Source organism: Oryctolagus cuniculus, chromosome 2 (genome assembly GCF_964237555.1).
Source record: "Oryctolagus cuniculus chromosome 2, mOryCun1.1, whole genome shotgun sequence".
In the NCBI taxonomy this organism is placed as follows: Eukaryota; Metazoa; Chordata; class Mammalia; order Lagomorpha; family Leporidae; genus Oryctolagus; species Oryctolagus cuniculus.
Genome location: NC_091433.1, coordinates 117,307,624 through 117,327,558, shown reverse-complemented (window position 1 = coordinate 117,327,558; position 19,935 = coordinate 117,307,624). Strand labels below are relative to the sequence as shown.

At 51.6% G+C, this 19,935-nt stretch overlaps 1 protein-coding gene across 1 annotated transcript in view; it reads left to right on the top strand.

The window, feature by feature from the left end:
- TCF7L1 (transcription factor 7 like 1) overlaps positions 1-19,935 on the top strand; it is a 169,052-nt gene that overhangs the window by 146,651 nt on the left and 2,466 nt on the right. The window contains exons 5-10 of the mRNA XM_008254182.4: positions 16,748-16,880; positions 17,679-17,781; positions 17,973-18,056; positions 18,643-18,786; positions 19,074-19,233; positions 19,323-19,430. Of these exons, the coding sequence (XP_008252404.3) occupies positions 16,748-16,880; positions 17,679-17,781; positions 17,973-18,056; positions 18,643-18,786; positions 19,074-19,233; positions 19,323-19,430 (732 nt within the window). The remainder of the gene's footprint in view (positions 1-16,747; positions 16,881-17,678; positions 17,782-17,972; positions 18,057-18,642; positions 18,787-19,073; positions 19,234-19,322; positions 19,431-19,935) is intronic.

Sequence of the window (19,935 nt, the reverse complement as noted above, 5' to 3'; positions counted from 1 at the left end):
CTCCCCAGATGCCTGCAACGGCAGGGCAGGGACAGATCAAAGCCAGAAGCCAGCAGCTCCATCAGGTGTCTCACAGGGGTGGCAGGGGCCCAGGCACTTGAACTACGGTCTGCTATCTTCTCACGTGCATTAGCAAGAGGCTGGATGAGAAGGGGAGGAGCCTGGACTCAAACCAGACTCTAGGAGTAAAATATTGTAAGATGAAATTTGTCCTGGGAGTAGAGTGAGGAAGAGCCTTCGTGCATACAGAGATTGAGTGTGCAAGGATTCACAACTGGGCCAGGGTCGGGGTGGCGTATTATTGCTACTTGCATTGTACTCCTTCGAAACAAGCTCTAAAATTAACCGTAATATTTCACACACAGATTTTTTTTTTTTTTTTTTTGACAGGTAGAGTTACAGACAGTGAGAGAAAGAGAGACAGAGAGAAAGGTCTTCCTTCCGTTGGTTCACTCCCCAAATGGCCACCAGGGCCGGCACTGCACCAATCTGAAGCCAGGAGCCAGGAGCTTCTTTCCTGGTCTCCCATGTGAGTGCAGTGGCCCAAGCACTTGGGCCATCCTCCACTGCCCTCCTGGGCCACAGCAGAGAGCTGGACTGGAAGAGGGGCAACCGGGACTAGAACCTGGCACCCATAGGGGATGCTGGCACCACAGGTGGAGGATTAACCAAGTGAGCCACGGCGCCAGCCCCTCACACACAGCTTTCTAATAACTGGTCATATCTGGATTGTTCACATTTGTTTACCTGTCGATGCTCAAGGAGCATTTGTTGAATGAATGGAAGAATAAATGGGCTGTTAAGAGGATGAGACCCTAGATGAGCTCCTCTTTACCCCATGGTCCAGGACCTTCTCAGAATTCTGTTTGTAATTAAGGAACATTTTCAAAGCCATCAAACTGTATGCATGTACTTGGGAAAATTCCAAAAGGTGCAGAAAAAGGCCTGTAGCCTCACAGTCCAGCATCCTTTCAGCTGTGCAGTTGCGTCTTGGTGACCACAAGGATTGGTCTAAGACCCCCTACTAGGAATCCATGGATAGAAAATGGTGTTATGTTTGTTCCTCTTGTATATTTTTAAGATTTTTAATTTATTTATTTGAAAGAGTGACAGAAAAAGAGATCTTCTGTCTATTGATTTACTCCTCCAAGGTCTGGCAGCAGCCAGTACTGACCCAGGCCAGAACCAGGAGCCCCGAACTCACTGCAGATCTCCCATGTGGGTGGCAGGGACCTAGGTCCTTGAGCCACCGTCTGCTGCACATCAGCAGGAGGCTGCGCCCGAAGCAGAACGGGGCATGGATCCCAGGTTCTTGAAGATACGGGATACAGGCATCTAAAGCATTAAACACCGGCTGTGCCTCAGTGCCAGCCCCTTCCTTGTACACTTTAAATCATCACTAGATTGCTTACAATATCTAAGACAATGTACATAGTTCTTGTAATGAATTAACTAGGGAATAATGTTGAAGGAAAAATTCTGTGCGTGTTCCATACAGGGGCAGGTTTTTCCCTAATGTTTTCAATCCTTATGTAATTGAATCCATGGACATGGAAACTGAGGGCGTGAGAGCTGACTGTGTAGCCTGTGTGTGTGTGTGTGTGTGTGTACACACCTGTAACTTGCTTTTTGTGTGATGACCCAATACTTCCTGTCCTGATACATGCTTAGTAAATTCTACTGAGTCACAGGTAAAGGGGACCAGAAATCACAAGGGCAGTAATCCAGGTCATTTTAAAGACTTCATTCTCCAACGAGATTAGAACCAACAAGATTTAGATTTTCAGGCTTCTGACTTAATATAAATTTTAGGTATGAGACTGAATATCCAAAATTCAAAGAGGAGGGTTCAGGCATACAGGGTGTGAGGAGTTGGAGGTACTGGAAGGTGTGGAGAACCAATCTCAGCAAGCCAAGTACTAAGGCAAGATCCTTGACCCACTTTGAAAATCTCATTTCTTTCTTCTTGGTTGTCTTTATTGAAATATCTTTTAAATGGATGGACATAAGTGGTTTCCAGTTTGTGTGCTAAAGTTAGCATCCTTGTACATATAATTATGTGCACATGTATTTTTCTCCCATTTTTAGGAAAAAATTTACATATACTGAAATACACTCAATTGTATAGTTCCATGAGTTTTGACGAACTCATATAATCAAGGTGTTGAACCGTTCCCTGTTAGAGTTCGCCACAGAAATAAAACCAAAAGGGTGTATGTACGTGTGTGGGAACACAAGCGTATGAATGCATGTGAGGTTGGGGGGAGATTTTAAGGAATTGGCTTAGAATTGTAGAGGTGTAGATGCAAGGTCTGCAGGGTAGGGGCTGGCTTTGTGGCCCAGTGGGTTAAGCTGCTGCCTGAGACAACAGCATCCCATATGAACGCCAGTTCAAGTCCCAGCTGCTCCACTCCTGATCCAGCTCCCTGTTAATGCACCTTAGAAAGCAGCTGAAGATGGCTAAAGTGCTTGGGCCCCTGCCACCCACGTGGGAGACCAGCATGGAGTTCTAGGCTACTGGCTCTTGCAAGTATGAACCAACAGATGGAAGTTCAGTCTCTCTCTGTTTCTCTGTAACTTTGCCTTTCAAATAAAATGAATAAGTCTTTTTTTTTTTTTTTAAATCTGCATAGTAGGCTGGCAGCTGGAGACATAGGGAAGAGCCATAGTCCAAATCCAATGGCAGTTTGGTGGCAGAGCTGCATTGGATTTTTTTTTTTTTTAAGATTTATTTATTTATTTGAAAGAGTTACAGAGAAGCAGAAGCAGAGAAAGAAAGAGAGAGGTCATCCATCTGCTGGTTCACTCCGCAAATGGCCACAATGGCCAGAGCTATACTAATCCTAAGCCAGGGGCCAAGAGCTTCTTCCAGGTCTCCCATGTGGGTGCAGGGACCTAAGGACTTGGGCCTAAGCAGAGAGCTGGATTGGAAGTGGGGCAGCTGGGACTTGAACCAGTGCCCATATGGGATGCAAGCGCTGCAGGCAGCGGCTTTACCTGCTACGCCACAGTGCCGGCCCCAGAGTTGCATAGATTTTAAGACTTAAGATTGAGCCTCTTTGACTCTATCTCTATCCTTCCAGCCTACTAGGACGGGATGGCTGCCCTGAATTTTCAATAAATAAATTAGAAGAGTGGGAGGAAGAAAAAAAGAAAAAAAAATCTCCTTTGCCAAATATCCAGATTCATCACTCACAAGTTCTGCCCCTCGCAAAACACTAGCACACGATTCAGCCAGGTCCTTTCTAACAAGGTTCCCTTTTCTTTGAGTGTCCAATAACATAATCCCTATGTCCACCTGAAGCTTCACTGGAAGACCTCTGTGTCCATGTTTCTACAACAGCCCCTTCAAGGCAATCTGAACTTTTTCCTGCATCTATCTCAAAACTCTTCCAACTGGGACATGCATTGTGGTGCAGCAGGTTCCCATATCAGAGGTACCAGGTGGAGTCCCTGCTGCTCCACCTCCAGTCCAGCTTTCTGCTAGTGCACCTGGGAAATCAGAAGCTGGCCCAAGTACTTGGGTACCTGCCACTCATATAGGAGATCCAGTTGGAGTTCCTGGCTCCTAACTTCAGGCTGGCCCAGCCCCAGCTTTTGTGGCCATCTGGGGAGTGAACTAGCAAATGGAAGATCTCTTGCTCTGTCTCTCCCTCTCTCTCTGTAACTCTGCCTTTTGAACAAACAAGGAAGGAAGGAAAAAAGAACTCTTCCAACTTCTATGCTTTAGTTGCTTCTAAAGCCACTATCTAAAAAAAAGAAAAAGATTTATTTATTTACTTGAAAGGCAGAGTTACAGGGAGAAGGGGAGAGAGAGAGATATCTTTAATTCCGTGGTTCACTCCTCAAATGGCCATAATGGCTGGGGTTGGACCAGGCTAAAGACGGGAGCCAGAAGCCTCATCTGAGTCTCCTACCTGGGTGGCAGGGGCCCAGATACTTGGGCTATCTTATCTTCTGCTGTTTTCCAAGGCACATTAGCAGGGAGCTGTATTGGAAGGAAGTAGAGCAGCCCAGACTTGAACCGGTGTCCATATGGGATGCTGGTGCTGCAGGTGGCGGCCTAACACTGACCCCTATTTCTACTTTTTAAGGTATTTTTAGAGCAGTACCCTACTTCATGGTACTGGAATCTGTATTAGTCTGATAGGGCTGCCATCATAAAATGCTACTCACTGAGGGCTTAAACAGCAGAAATTTTTACTTTCTCTCTGCACTGGAGGCTAGAAGTCCCCAGGCAAGTGTCAGCAGGTGTGTTTCCTCCTTGAGCCCACTCTTGCTTGTAGAAGGCCACATGCTGGCCCTGCACATAGTCTTTCCTTTGGACATGAACATTCCTGGGGTCTCCTGTGTGTCCACATTTCCTCTTCTTTCTGGGACACTAGTAGACTGGGTTAAAGCCCTCACTCTAAATTAATCACTGGTGTAAAAGCCCTGTCCTCAAATACAGCCACATTCTCACATGCTGGGGATTAGGCCTTCCTGGGCGCACAGTTCATCCCATGACAAGCTCCACTGCCCCCATCAAATTCCCCGTGCCCTTGTGTCAGCTCCTCCCCAGTCCCTACCTTGGACAACTCCTGGCCTGTTTTCTGTCCCTGTGACGTTTGCCCTTCTCAGGATGTCATGCAGCATCTAACCCTTCGAGTCTGGCTTCCATTCAGCAACGGAGTGCATCTGAGAGTCGTCTGTGCTGTTGTGTGTAGCTTGTTCTTGTTGTTGACTGACTATTTCACTACATGGATATACTACAGTTGGCTTAGCCATTCATCCATGGAAAGGCTTTTGTGTTATTTTTCAGATTTGGGTGACTGTGAATAAACATTATAAATATATAAACAATATAGTTAATGAAGATTTTATAAGTATATTTCTATAAGATGGAAATATAGTCTCACGAAATAAATTTCTGTTTCTCTTGACTCAATAACTAAAAGTGGGATTGCTTCATAAAAAGCTGCTGAACTGTTTTCCAAGCCATTTTATGTGCCTTCCAGCGGTGCACAGACCTTCCAGTTGTTCCATGCCGTGGCTGACATTTGGCGTCCATCTTTCTAATTTTACTTGACTTCAAATATCTATAAGACAGCTATACTTACTATATAAAATACAAAATGAGTTATAAGATATTTACGTGTGTTTTAAAGGAAAAGTGGAAATGGTGTCTGCTTTTAGGAAGTGGAGAGGAGAAGTGGACTAGTGGAGTGTTTAAACATTTAGTTTTCTGTGATGTTTTTATCTTTTTTTTCTTTTAATATTTATTTGAGAGGCAGAGAGAGAGAAGAGAGAGGTCTTCAATCCGCTGGTTCACTCCCCAAATGGCCACAACAGCCGGAGCTGGGCCCATCCGAAGCCAGGAGCTTCTTCTGGGTCTCCCATGTGGGTGCAGAGGCCCAGGCCCTTGGACCATCTTCTACGGCTTTCCCAGGCCGTAGCAGAGAGCTGGATGAGAAGCGGAGCAGTTGGGTCTCAAACTGGCACTGTAGGCCACGGATTTACCCGCTACGCCACAGCACTGGTCCCTGTGTTGTTTAACTTTTAAAAAAAGAGAACAAGTGGGGCTGTCATGGCGCAGGGGGTTTAGCTGCTGTCTGCAGTACCTGCATCCCATGAGTGCCAATTCGAGTCTAGGCTGCTCCACTTCGGATCCCACTCCCTGCTAATGAAAGATGGCCCAAGTGCTTGGCCCCTGCCACTCACATGAGAGGCCTGGAAGGAGCTCCTGGCTCCTGGCTTCAGCCTGGATCAGCCCTGACTATTGCGGCTATTTGAGCAGTGAACCAGAGATCAGACGATCTCTTCCTCTCTCTGTCTCTCCCTCTCAAATAAGTAGATCTTAAAGGGAAAAAAAAAAAAAAAGAAAGAAAGAAAAGCAATTCCCGCTAAGTTCCAAATTTTAGATGTGGTGTCATTCTTTTCCTTATTTCTCAAAAAATAACTTGTGCATGTCTGGGTTAAGTCAACTATTCCTTTGACAGTGCTGGGGATCAGACCCTGCAGTGGCTTCTACAGCAGACATCCGCTTTTCTACCCTGTGGTCAGCTGGAGTGGCTCTTTTAGGGACAGGTATGGGCAGGTCACCCCAGCTCTCAAGCAGCCATGTATGTGTCCAGAACATGTGTACGTGTACGTGTCCCTGGCATGCGGAGAGGCACAGGAGGGGGGTGCACTTGAAGCCTTCCCGCCCTTGGCCTCTGCCAATACTGCTTTGATCAAAGTGAGTTAGGAGGACAAGCCTGTTATCAGTGGGACAGGAGAAGGAAGAATTACAAATAAATAATGAAACCTGACACATCGGTGACATCCTGGGCTATTGATGCTTAAACAGCAATAATCGATTGTTACTACTGTGAACAGCCTCATTCACATGATGATGTTCCTGTCAACATCTTCAGCAAGATCAGTGCAGGATTTCTCTTGGGTTCCACCTTGGTTGAGCAGTCATCTGAATCATCTGGAAGATTTGTTAGAGCAAAAATTGCTGAGCCCGGCCCCTAGAGTTTCTGGAGGAATTTAGGTGTGGCCTGAGAGCAGGCAGAATTAAAAGTATTCCGGGGGCTGGCACTGTAGCGTAGTGGGTAAAGCCACTGCCTGAAGTGCCGGCATCCCATATGGACGCCGGTTCTAGTCCTGGCTGCTCCTCTTCCGATCCAGCTCTCTGCTATGGCCTGGGAAAGCAGTAGAAGACGGCCCAAGTCCTTGGGCCCCTGCACCCGTGTGAGAGACCCGGAAGAAGCTCCTGGCTCCTGGCTTCAAATTCACGCAGCTCCAGCCATTGCCACCATCTAGGGAGTGAACCAGCAGATGGCAGACCTCTCTCTCTCTCTGCCTCTGCCTCTCTGTAACTCTACCTCTCAAATAAATAAATAAAAATATTTTTTAAAAGAAAAAAAAAAGTACACAAGGCAATTCCAATTTACAGCCATAGTGGCTCTCAAATGTGTGGCCTCAGAATCGTGTGGAGGGATCAGCCAGGCATGTGGCACAGTGGTTAAGACACGAACTGTGTGTGTGTGTGTGTGTGTGTGTGTGTGTGTGAAGGTATATGTACACACATATACACAGTTTTTGTCTTAAAGCTTTGAGAGTATCTTGGAGACTTTGTGACCCTGTACACCTAAGTATGTCCATTACATTTCCTAAGAATGAAGATGTTAGTATAAAAGGAACAAAACAGAGGTGACCTTAGAGTTCCCTTTTACAATTCTTTAAAAAAAAAAAAAAAAAGATTTATTGGAGCTGGTGCTGTGGTGTAGCAGATAAAGAGATAAAGCCACCGCCTGCAGTGCTGGCATCCCATATGGGCGCCGGTTCATGTCCCGGCTGCTCCACTTCCGATCCAGTTCTCTGCTATGGCCTGGGAAAGCAGAAGATGGCCCAAATGTGCCCACGTGGGAGACCCGGAAGAAGCTCCTGGCTCCTGGCTCCTGGCTCCTGGCTTCAGATCGGTGTAGCTCCAGCCATTGAGGCAATTGAGGAGTGAACCAACAGATGGAAGACATCTGTCTGTCTGTCTCTCTCTCTCTCTTCCTCTCCTCTCTGTGTGTAACTCTGACTTTCAAATAAATCTTTTAAGTAGAGTTACAGAGAGAAAGAGAGGTCTTCCCTCCGCTAGTTCACTCCCCAAATGGCTGGAGCTGGGCTAATCCAAAGCCAGAAACCAGAAGCTTCCTCCAGGGCTTCCACATGGGTGCAGGGGCCCAAGCACTTGGGCCATTTTCTGCTCCTTTCCCAGACCCTGAGCAGGGAGCTGGATCAAAAGTGGAGCAGCTGGGACTCAAACCAGCACCCATATGGGATGCCAGCACTGCAAACAGTGGCTTTACCGTGGCACCAGCCCCCCTTTTGCCCTTCTTAACACCAGTCACCAGTGGGAAAAGGGGAGTTGTGACAAGAAGAGGTTTGTCCCAGGAGTACTTGCTCCATCCAACCTTGGGAAGACGGCACACCACTGCTCTGGACAAGGACCATCCCAGTTCCCCAGGCTTGTTATCTCTCCTCGGCCTGCAGAGGTTGGTTTATCTTTGCGTCTTTCACAGCCTGCAGCACCCTGTCCGCCATGTGTTGGGAGCCAGACAGCATGTGTTGGTATTGACACGTTAGGGCAGACCCTCCCCCTTGTACTCCTGTCTCTGCTCCAGCCCATTGGCCTCCTGGGGTCCCTGCAGCAAGCCAGCCGTACGGCCCACCCGAAGCCGCTGCACCAGTATTCCTCCTGTGGGAATCCTCCATGCCCTGCCCCAATGTCTATTTAATATATTTAAAAGTCATGTTCTCCTTGAGGCCTTTGGTCATCCTGCATAATGTATAATACCGTTTCCCCCTCCCCCCTGCCTTCCCTCTGCTTTAAAATTTTTTATTTATGTGTTTTCATTTTATTTGAAAGGCAGAGACAGAGATCTGCAGTCTGCTGGTTCGCTTCTCAAAAACCCAAGCCAAAGCCAGGAGCCCAGCACTGCCTCAGGTTCTCCCGCTTGGGCGGCAGGGACCCAAGTACTTGAGCTGTCACCTGCTGCCTTCCAGGGTACGAATTCGCAGGAAGTTAGGTTGGAAGCAGAGCAGTTAGAACTCAAGCCAGATATGGAATGCGTGCTTCCGTGCCACACCAAATGCCTGCCCTACCCTACGTCTCTTCTCTGCTTTATCTGACTTAGTTTTCCTCTCTAGCGTTTACCACCATTTAATCAAAAAGTTCATGGAAAATACATATTAAGAAAAAAAAAGCGTGGACTTCATATAGTTTTGCAGCAATGCAGACTTATCTTTTAATTCCATTTTTAGATTTATTTATTTTTTAAAATCCCATTTCCTATGAACTCAAGTGCCCTCAAGTGTCCCTTATTAACCTCGTTGATTGTCCGTCCCTCAGCTGCAGTGTCAGCGCACACTAGGAGCCGTGTCTGAGTAGACAGCTTTCTCGGCTGCCTGCCCAAGACCGGAAGCAGTGCATGGCACACAGTAGGTGCACAGCTACTCCTACATCGCGATCTGTGTGTTCTGCAGGCTCCTGTACCTCGACACCTCAGCGATGTCGTTAGAGCCCCAGGTTCTTTGTGTCTCTTTGTGCCTTGTCAGCCTCCTCCCTCTTCAGCCGCCCCTTTCAGTGCCTGCTGTATACACATTCCCCCCAGACACCGAACCAAGATCTGAAAATGGGAGGTCCCACTTCTCTTGATAGGGAAAATTCTGTATAGGAGATTTTTGTTCAACAGGCCTTTCTTTGTGAGGACTGGGTAGCAAACTCAGCAAACTTACTTTGCCTTTAAAGTGGTGTTTGCAAAAGGGTGGGCTGAGTGTGTGTGTGCAGAGGGGGATTTCCCTCTCCCAACTTTGTGTTTCTGTCTGTCCCACTCCTGCCTTACTTTCTGCAACAGCCAGCTCCTTCTGGAATATTTTAAGAAAGGCAAGGGGGAGGTGTTAGAAGCCAGAAAATAGGGAATAGGGTTGCCCTCTTAGAGTGCTTGGTGGCTTCTCAGTAAGTAGAAAAGCCAGTGGAAGTGCAAGGAGACATGGTGGGCACGCGTTCAGGTTAGAGCAAGGAGGACCTGGATTGGGGTGCATGCAAAGTTCTGCTCAGGAAGCTGGAGCCATGGATCTGATTGGTCATCTTGAGGAAGGCACGCAGGCAACGAGATGTCCCATTGAGCTACAGATGCGGGGTGAGTAGGAAGAGAAACACCCAGAGATCTGCTTTAATCTAAAAACGTATGGCATCGTGAGTGTGCTGGAGGGAGATGGGGGTATTCCATGCCAGCATTGTGGTGGAGTGAGTTATGTCACCACCTGCAAAGCCGGCGTCCCATATGAATGCCAGTTTGAGTCCTGGCTGCTCCACTTCCAGTACTGCTTCCTTCTAATGCACCTGGGAAAGCAGCAGAAGATGACCCAGGTCTGGGACCCCTGCTGTCCACATGGGAGACCTGGATGGGGTTCCAGGCTCCTAGCTGTGGCCTGGCCCAGCCTTAGCCATTGCTACTGCTTGGGAAGTGAACCAATGGATGGAAGATCTCTCGCTCTGTCTCTCCCCACCACACACACACACACACACACACACACAATAACTCTACCTTTAAAATGAAAGAGAGTGAAAGAATAATGGGAGAACTTTCATTGCAAGGGGCAGGGCGGTTTTCAGCATAGCGCAGCCGGCCTCAGTTTACCAGAGCCCAGCGAAGCAGATGTACAGGTTACTTAGTTTTAACTAAAATAACCCTCAAAGAAAATGTGCAAAAAGCTTGGAAAGATTCCTGCAACAAACTTTAGATTGAAAAATATGACTAGTAAGAGCATAAACAAACACCAGAGAGCCTAGCAAAACTGGCACTTTTCTTTGCTTGGATCGTGTGATCAAAACAAAGCATGAGCTGCTGGCGTCCGCCCGAGTGTAAGTGAACAGTGAACGCCGCAGCTGGAGCCACAAGCCCCTTGGAGATCCTCTTTGCAGCCCCTCCCTCTGCAATTGTGCAGTCTCGACAGAGCAGCCGCTGGGAGGGGGGTGGGTCTGCTGCGGCCAGTCTGACTGCTTCAAACCCCCGGCCTTTCCCAGTGGGCTCTGCGAGGCTATGAATGGGTGGGTGTTTGCAGAACAATTCTAGCTTCCTTTTTCCCCCAAACCCTGCTTTTAGGCACAGTCTGTGGAAAACTTTCCTGGCCCCCCAAAGACACAATTGCTTCCAAAAATAAACAGACAATCAAATGTGGATAGAAGTGATTTCTTTCATTTAGAGAGAGAGAGAGAGATCTTACGTCCACTGATTGATTCCTCGGATGGCCACAACGGCCAAGACTGGCCCAGGCCAAAGCAAGGAGCCAGGAGCTTCTTCCAGGTTCTCCACATGGGTGCAGGGACCCAGGCACCTGAGTCATCTTCCACTGCTTTTCCCTGGCCATTAGCAGGAAGCTGGATCAGAAGTGGAACAGCCAGGACTCAAACCAGCCATGGGATGCTGGCATTGCAGGCGGCAGCTTGACCTGCTGTGCCACAACACCACCCCACACCTGTAGCTGCTCCACTTTTGGTCAAAATCCTTGCTAATGTGCCTGGGAAAGCAACAGCAGATGGCCCAGGTGTTAAGGCTCATCTTTGCCAGAGCTGTACACCGTATGCATCTGAGCCCTGGCGTCATGGTCAGGAATAGACAATTAGTAAGTGCACAGCTGGAGCTTGGTGGCTTTGAGAGGGCCTCGGGGTACTCAGAGAGCCAGCTGGAATGGGGCAGGCGGAGCTTATGCTTTGGGGGGTGATTTGTGGAGGGGCGGCTGCGCGGTCTGCGGAGGAGCTGCCTGGAGTTGGCTTCACCTTGAGCTTGGAAGGGCACCCTGAAGAGTAAGAGGGGACACGTTGCTGTGGGCACCAGGAGCTCAAAGAAGAGCTTCCCAAAGGACCAATCCAGAAAGACTGCAATAGATAGGAAACACCCATGCAGAGAAAGAAGCGGTCCGTGTGACTTGCCAGAGGGCCTGGTCCGAGGTTGCTCAGGGATGAGGCCTCGCTGAGCCGGCATGCGAGCCTGCACTTGTTGCGTGTTTGCACCGGGGTTGCCCGCTGAGAGGGGTGCAGTGGTTCTCTACCTTCCTGACCCCTGGTGTGAGTTTATGCTGTGCACTTCCCGCCCCTGGGGGAAGAGGCCAAGATCAAAGAGCAGGAGCTTTCACTGGGCTCCAGCCTCCAAGAAGAACCTTCCTTCCGGTCAGCCTCCAAGAGCAGTCCTCACCCGATAGTCCTGGAGGCCTCTCTACTTCCCACCTTCTACTCCCAGTTCGTTTTCTGGACAATGGTGCCCCCTAAAGGGGAGCAGTCATGACTCAGCAGTTGGGGGAGTGTGCCCGAATAGAACGCACGTTCCCATTTATACTAACAGTACCGTCTGATGCTGTTTGCCCATTTCTGATAATACCGAACTCAACAGCACATTGGCAGTCATGATTTCACAGTGCTAGTACCTGCTTTGGGATGGCTGTCAATGGGCCGGCGCTGTGGTGTGGTAGGTGAAGCCTCTACCTGCGGCGCTGGCATCCCATATGGGTGCCGCTTGGAGTCCCAGCTGCTCCAGTTCCTCTCCAGCTCTCTGCTACAGCCTGGGAAAGCAGCGGAAGATGGCCCAAGTGCTTGGGCCCCTGCACCCACATGGGAGACCTGGAAGAAGCTTCTGGCTCCTGGCTCCTGGCTTTGTCCTGATCCAGTCCTGGCCATTGTGGCCATTTGGGGAGTGAACCAGCAAGTGGAAGACCTCTATCTCTCCTCCTCTCTATGTAACTTTTTCAAATAAATTTTTAAAAAATAAATCTTAGGCTGGCGCCGCGGCTCACTAGGCTAATCCTCCGCCTAGCGGCGCCGGCACACCGGGTTCTAGTCCCGGTCGGGGCGCCGGATTCTGTCCCGGTTGCCCCTCTTCCAGGCCAGCCCTCTGCTGTGGCCAGGGAGTGCAGTGGAGGATGGCCCAGGTGCTTGGGCCCTGCACCCCATGGGAGACCAGGAAAAGCACCTGGCTCCTGCCATCGGATCAGCGCGGTGCGCCGGCCGCGGCGGCCATTGGAGGGTGAACCAACGGCAAAGGAAGACCTTTCTCTCTGTCTCTCTCTCTCACTGTCCACTCTGCCTGTCAAAAAATAAATAAATAAATCTTAAAAGATGGTTATCAATGATGCAAATACATGTACATGAAAGACCAATGCATGGGAAGTCTGTTTGAAAGGAGGTATGTCAGATGATAATAGTGACTGGTTTAGACGGTGGGATTGCGTTTTCTACCTGCTTATGATATGGGTTATATGTTTTTCTTAGAAAATATATGTTATTCATACTGTTTTTTGTTTTGTAAAAAAGATTTATTTGCTTGTTTGAAAGAGTAAAAGATAGACATACACAAGCAGATCTTCCATCAGCTGGTTCGTTCCTCAAATGGCCACAACAGCCAGGTCTGGATGAAGCCAAAGCCAGGAGCCAGGAGCTCCACCCTGGTCCACGTGGGTGGCAAAGGCCCAAGCACTTGGTGCCTTAGCAGAAAGGTGGATCAGAAGTGGAGCAGGTGGGACTTAAACCAGCACTCAGATATGGGCTGCCAGCCTTGCAAGTGGTGGTTTAACCTGCTCTACCACAACACCCACCCATGGTATATTTTTAAGTGGGAAGTGTCAATTAAAACAAATGGGAAAATAGGGAAAGGGAGACCATAAAAACAAAATCATCCATACCAGGGTCAGCATAGTGACGTAGTGGGTAAAGCTGCCCACCTACAGTGCCAGCATCCCATATGAACACTGGTTCGAGTCCTGGCTGCTCTACTTACATTCCAGCTGTCTGCTAACGTGCCTGGGAAAGGAGCAAAAGATGGCCCGAGTGCTTGGGTCCCTGCACCCATGTGGGAGCCCTGGAGGAAGCTTCTGGTTCCTGGCTTTGGCTTCGCCCAGCCCTGGCCATTGCAACCATTTGGGGAGTGAATCGGCCGATGGAAGATATCTCTCTCTCTAACTCTGCCTTTCAAATAAATAAATCTTTAAAAAACATCATCCACAGTTCACCACCAAAGCATAAATTCTATCTGCATTTTGGTGTGCTTCTATTTAGTTTTTTAATCAAAGTTTGTTTTGTTTTTTTTTTTTATTTTTTTTTTTTTTGACAGGCAGAGTGGACAGTGAGAGAGAGAGACAGAGAGAGAGGTCTTCCTTTTGCCGTTGGTTCACCCTCCAATGGCCGCTGCGGCCGGTGCGCTGCGGCCGGCGCACCGCGCTGATCCGAAGCCAGGAGCCAGGTGCTTCTCCTGGTCTCCCATGCAGGTGCAGGGCCCAAGCACCTGGGCCATCCTTCACTGCCCTCCCGGGCCATAGCAGAGAGCTGTACTGGAAGAGGGGCAACCGGGACAGAATCCGGTGCCCTGACCGGGACTAGAACCCGGTGTGCCAGCGCCGCTAGGCGGAGGATTAGCCTGTTGAGCCACAGCGCCGGCCTTCGAAGTTTGTTTTAAAAAAATTTTTTTTAATTAAGAGGCAGAGAGACAGATAAATAGAGAGTTCTTGTCTGCTGGCTCACTCCCCATATGGCCTGGGCTTGACCAGGGTCCGAAGCTAGGAGCAGAGAACTCAGCCAGAGGCTGCACTGACAGGAAGCTGGAGTCCAGTGCTGAACCCAGGCCATCCGGTGTAGGTTATGGGTGTCTTAGCCACAGGACCAAACACCTGCCCTGTTCTTTCTTTACGCGTTTTATTATCATTTACTTTCCCTTTGGCAATAATTCTATTGCATTATTATGTTTTTGAAAACAAGTATGTGAAGAGGTGAAAACGGTAAGAGGAATGTAAGAAAACTTTTTTTAGATTTGTTATGCGGCGTCAAATGAGGGGGGCATACTAGAAGCTGTTCAAGGTGAGGGGCTTTCCAGCAGTGGGGCCCAGCTGCGTGCCAGCACCACCTAGTGGCCATGGTTAGGAACAGGCTGAGTTTGCAGCCTCTGCTGTTGTCAGTGCAAGGGTATCTAGGAAACCTACAGGCCGGGGCTTGCGTTTTAAGTGCCAAGGAGGTACCGTACGGGGTGAAAAATCCAAACGGGAAGACAGCTGTTGGCTGTTCAGCCCCTTGGGCCACCTCTAAATCATCGTTTTTACAAGCCTCATTTTTTAAACAAATCTCTTCTCCATTTGTAGCTTTTTTACCTCATCTGCCCTTTCTCTATGACAGATACATTTTGATCAGGCTCTTGGGGGGACCGGCAGTGCAAGAGAAAACTCCTTGGTTTGTTAGAGCCATGAGGAGCTGATAGTGAGCCCAGTCCTGCTGCCTGTTCTCTTGTGTCCCAGGCTAAGTAGGTTGACCTTTCTAAGCTCAGCGTCCTGGCCTCTGAGGTGGGAGAAGCAGAGTTTCCGTGCTAGGCGATAGCAGGACTGGATCTTAGGCCCAGTGCTGTGCTTGCCATAGGGGTGCTCAGTAACACGTGGTCATTTCTGTAATAAAGATCCTTGATGTTGGGCTGGGCGTTTCACAGTTAAGATGCTGGTTAGGAGCCCCTGTCTCCCATCACAGTGCCTGGACTCTGTTTCCGCCTCTGGCCTCCAGCTTGTTGCCTCTGGGAAGCCGTGGTGACGGCTTACGTAACTGGGTTCCAGCCCAACTGGGAGACCTGGATTGTTATCAGCTTCAGGCTTTGGCCCAGGTATTTAGGGAGTGAGCTAGCAGATGTTTCTCTCTCTCCCCAATCTGTCTCTCTGCTTCTCAGATAAATAAATAAATACTTTTAAAATATCTTGGGGCAGGCATTGTGGTGTGTCAGGTTAAGCCACTGCTCAGGACCCTTGCGTGCCGTATCAGAGTGCCTGCTTTGTGTCTCAGCACTGTGCACTCCTGACCCAGCTCCTTGCTAATGTACCTGGGAGGCAGCAGATGATGGCGCCAGTGCTTGGATTGCTGCCACCCACGTAGAGTCCCATGTGGAGTTCCTGGCTCCTGCTTTCGCCTGGCTTAGACCTTGCTGTTGTAGGCATTTGGGGACTGAACCAGCAGGTGTAAGATCTCTCTCTCTGTCGCTCTGCCTTTGAAATAAATCAATCTTTTTTAAAACTTAATTTTTTTATTTAAAAAATTTAAAAGATGAACCTTTTCTTGAGTCAGAGTAGGTGAAAACAGTTCAAAAGTTCATTCAGTTTACCAGTTCTAGCATGTACAGGGTCTTCCCATTTAGCATCTCTGAAATCAAGATGCATCTGTGGGGGCTGGGGTTGCAACTCAGGTTTGAGCCCCCAGCTGCTGTGCTTCCAAGTCAGCCCCCTGCTAATGTGTGTGGGAAGGCAGCAGAAGATGGCCAAGTGTGGAAGACCCAGAAGAAGTGCCTGGCTCCTGGCTTTGGCCAGGACTGGCCCGGCCATTGCAGCTATTTGGGGAGTGATCCAGCAGACAGAAGACTTCTTTCTCCTCTCTCTCTGTCAAATAAATAGATAGAGCTTTTATAACAATGCACTCATGACGTGCTGGTGGGTTTTCTTTTCTTTTTTTAATTTATTTGAGTGGTAGAATTACAGACAGAGGGAGAGACAGAGAAAAAGGTCTTCCTTCCACTGGTTCCTTCTGCAAATGATCACAACTGCTGGAGCTGGGCCAGTCTAAAACCAGGAGCCAGGAGCATGGGTGCAGGAGCCCAAGCACTTGGGCCATCTTCTAGTACTTTCCCAGACCACAGCAGAGAACCAGATCAGAAGAGGAGCAGCCGGGACTAGAGCCAGCACTCATATGGGATGCTGGTGCCACAGGCGGAGGCTTAACCCACTACACCACAGCGCCGGCCCCTGGTGATTTTTCTTTCTTCGTAGTTATCTAAAATAGAGGTCTTCCCCACGCATGATGATGCTGTCCACAAGATGCAAGCGTTAGGTCCGCAGGGCACCAGCAGCAGTCTCGGGCCGCGGGATCGGGGCCATTCCCCCACTGCTGGGGCAGCAGCCTCGGACGAGCTGAGAGCTCGTGGCTCTGCGAAGGGCGTGTGGCACATGGCGCGCAGCGTTTCCACCTTGCTGAGATAGCACGGCGCAGTGTGCGTGAAGGGAATGACGGTGGGCTCTCGCCGCTGTGGTGGATGGGGGGCGCAAGGCCTCCCGTAATCCCACTGCTTCTTCCTCTGCCGTGTGGACCGCCACCTTCTCTCCAGGGCCGTTGGGAAAACCAACGTGAGATGGCGCGCGCCGGACTCCGTGAACGCCGGCTGACTGGCCTCCCCGTCTCCTCGGCAGCTGTCCCTAGTCGTTTTCTCTCTCTGTCCTGCAGTCCAATAAAGTTCCTGTTGTGCAGCACCCGCATCACATGCACCCGTTGACACCGCTCATCACCTACAGCAATGACCACTTCTCCCCCGGCTCCCCGCCGACGCACCTCTCCCCGGAGATCGATCCAAAGACAGGTGAGCCGCCCGCCTCTCGGGCAGCGCGCCCGCACGTGGGGTTAGGCTGTTCTTCCCGGGAAAAGACGAGGGCCCTCAAATCAGGCAGCCCTGGGCTCAAGCCACGCCTCCACCTCTCTCGAGTCACGTGAGCCTTTCCAGTGTTCTCACCTGCACCTGCTCCATGTCTCCCACCCCGTGGGCCCCTGTGAGGATTAACGGGAATTCAGCAAGGGCCTGGCTCCATCTAGGTCGAGCCCAGCTGCAGGCTGTGCCCTAAAGGGAACGTTTTCACAGGCGGTCATCTGTTGAGCCAGGCTCCCCAGGCCACGCTGGCTGTGTTATAAGTCACCCGCCAGCCCTGCCTGACCCCGGGAGCCACCCTGGTCTTCTTGCCATCCCCCCGGAATCTCCACGGCTCAGAGCCTGTTTGGAGCCCCCCTCTTTGGAGGAAGAACAGTTCCTGCAAGTTACAGATAATAAGGAAGACGGATGTGCAGCAGAAACCCAACATGTATGGCTCCACGGATGAGGCAGGTTTTCTAGAAAGCTCTTGAGTGGTAGCCTGCGTCTCTGTGCATCAGGATTCGCTGCCCCCAGAGATGGAGTCTGTATAGGCAGAGAGGAGGTGCACTGGCCCTCTTTCTGTGTCCCTGATGGACTGGCCAGAGCTGTTGCAGGTGAAAGAGGCCAGGACAAGAGAGAGGGGCCCTCCAGGCTCGGCGTCAGGGATGGAGGGGAGGCCCCTCCCACTGGGTGCTACTTAAGGTGCTGAGTTGGGGCAAGGGGGCAGCCTGACACCGCTCTCTTTGAAAGCAGGAATTCCCCGGCCCCCTCACCCGTCCGAGCTGTCACCGTATTACCCACTGTCCCCGGGAGCTGTCGGACAAATCCCCCACCCACTCGGCTGGCTCGTCCCACAGTAAGGAAACCTGCAGTCTTTGTTGCCCTCACCCTTGCCCTGTGCTGAGCTCTGCCCTCTGCCCGGGGCCTGGTCCTGGCCTCCCTGCTCCTGCCTACCCGCCACCCTCAGCCCTTCTCCCGCACCCTCTCCTCTGCTCCCCTGCATGCTCCTGGCACACTGACCCCATCCTCTCGCCCTGGCCCTCACAGGCAAGGACAGCCCATGTACTCCCTTCCGCCTGGTGGCTTCCGGCACCCTTACCCTGCCCTCGCCATGAACGCCTCGATGTCCAGGTGAGCGCTGGGGCTTCGAGCGGAGGGTGGCAGTCCCGGGAGTGTGTGCTGGCAACGGTGCCGCTCCTGACCAGGAAGCGGTGGGAAGGCACAGGGCTCCCCTCTGCTCCCCAGTCCACAGCAGCTCTTTCCCGTCTCCCCACGAGACAGACCTGGGAGCCCTGGCCCTCTAGTCTCATGCTGAGCTTTGTGCCACAGGTGCATTTTTGGTGTCAGAGGCTGGGGGCGGGGGTGCATTTTCCCGAGATGATGTCAGGAGAGAAGACAGTCTCCAGGGCCAGGCCTGTCTGACCTTGGTGCCTCCAGCGACCTGGGGCGTGCGCGCAGTGCAGGAGCCCTGTTGGCCCGCGCCCCCTGCCTCTGACCCTCCATGGCTTCTCCTGTGGTTTTCCTGCTCCCTGCTGCCAACACCAGATGCTGGGGCCCTGTGTATTGTGGAGTAGGCAGAGTAGGTGACCGTTCCCAGCCTGGTTCCCCAGAAGCCAGGAACGGCCTCCCACTCCTCAGCCCCACGCGGGCCCTCTGTCCCAGGACACACACTCAGCCAGCACCCCTCTGTCTGTCGTCTCTTTCCGCCTGCGTGCAGCCTGGTTTCCAGCCGCTTCTCCCCTCACATGGTGGCCCCCGCCCATCCTGGCCTGCCCACCTCAGGGATCCCGCACCCCGCCATCGTCTCCCCGATTGTCAAGCAGGAGCCAGCACCGCCCAGCCTGAGCCCCGCGGTGAGCGCGTAAGTAAGCCGCAGCCTCCCGGCCGTGCAGGAGCCTCGCAACTGTGAGGCCCAGGAGGGAGGGCCTCTGTTCCCGGGGGGACGGGGACGAGCGCCATGGAAGCGGCTGGCAAGCCAGAGCCAGGCTTCCTGGCCTAGGAGCGACCCCTCCTCATCCCCTGGGCCCACCCAGGCCGGAGTCCCTCCCCGGCTGCTCCTCTGCCAGGACGTGGTCAAGTGAGGGCACCGGCAGGCTGAGCTCACCTGGGGATGCTGGGCAATGTGACAGCTGCCCCTGTGCCCTCCAGGAAGTCACCCGTGACCGTGAAGAAGGAGGAGGAGAAGAAACCCCACGTGAAGAAGCCCCTGAATGCCTTCATGTTGTATATGAAGGAGATGAGGGCCAAGGTGGTGGCCGAGTGCACCCTGAAGGAGAGTGCCGCCATCAACCAGATCCTGGGGAGGAAGGTGAGGCCCGGCCCTGCCCCGCCCCCCGGGCTGCCCGCAGCATGGCCCCTGCGCTCACCACTCTGTGTCTCTCACCCCATCTCCCGCAGTGGCACAACCTGTCGCGGGAAGAACAGGCCAAGTACTACGAGCTGGCCCGGAAAGAGCGGCAGCTTCACTCCCAGCTCTACCCGACCTGGTCGGCCCGGGACAACTACGTAAGTGCCTGCTCTGGGCAGGGGGCCCTCCGACCCCAGGAGCAGTGTTTGCCAGAAGGAAGGCAACCGCGTCGTTTTTAGAAGAGTTGTTTCATTTATTTGAAAGCTAGAGTGACAGATCTTTCATTCACTGGCTCACTCCACGGCGACTGGACCTGGAAGGCGGGGGGAGGGGAGACCGTGTGCAGGGGAAAAGAGGGTACACGCACCATGCCTCCTCCCAGCCGGCTTAATCCTGTCAGCGTGCAATCCTGGTGGGCTTCCTGCTCTGGCATCTGCACTGCAGGATCAAGAACAGTAGGGGGCCGGCGCCACGGCTCACTAGGCTAATCCTCCGCCTAGCGGCGCCGGCACACCAGGTTCTAGTCCCGGTCGGGGCGCCGGATTCTGTCCCGGTTGCCCCTCTTCCAGGCCAGCCCTCTGCTGTGGCCAGGGAGTGCAGTGGAGGATGGCCCAGGTGCTTGGGCCCTGCACCCCATGGGAGACCAGGAAAAGCACCTGGCTC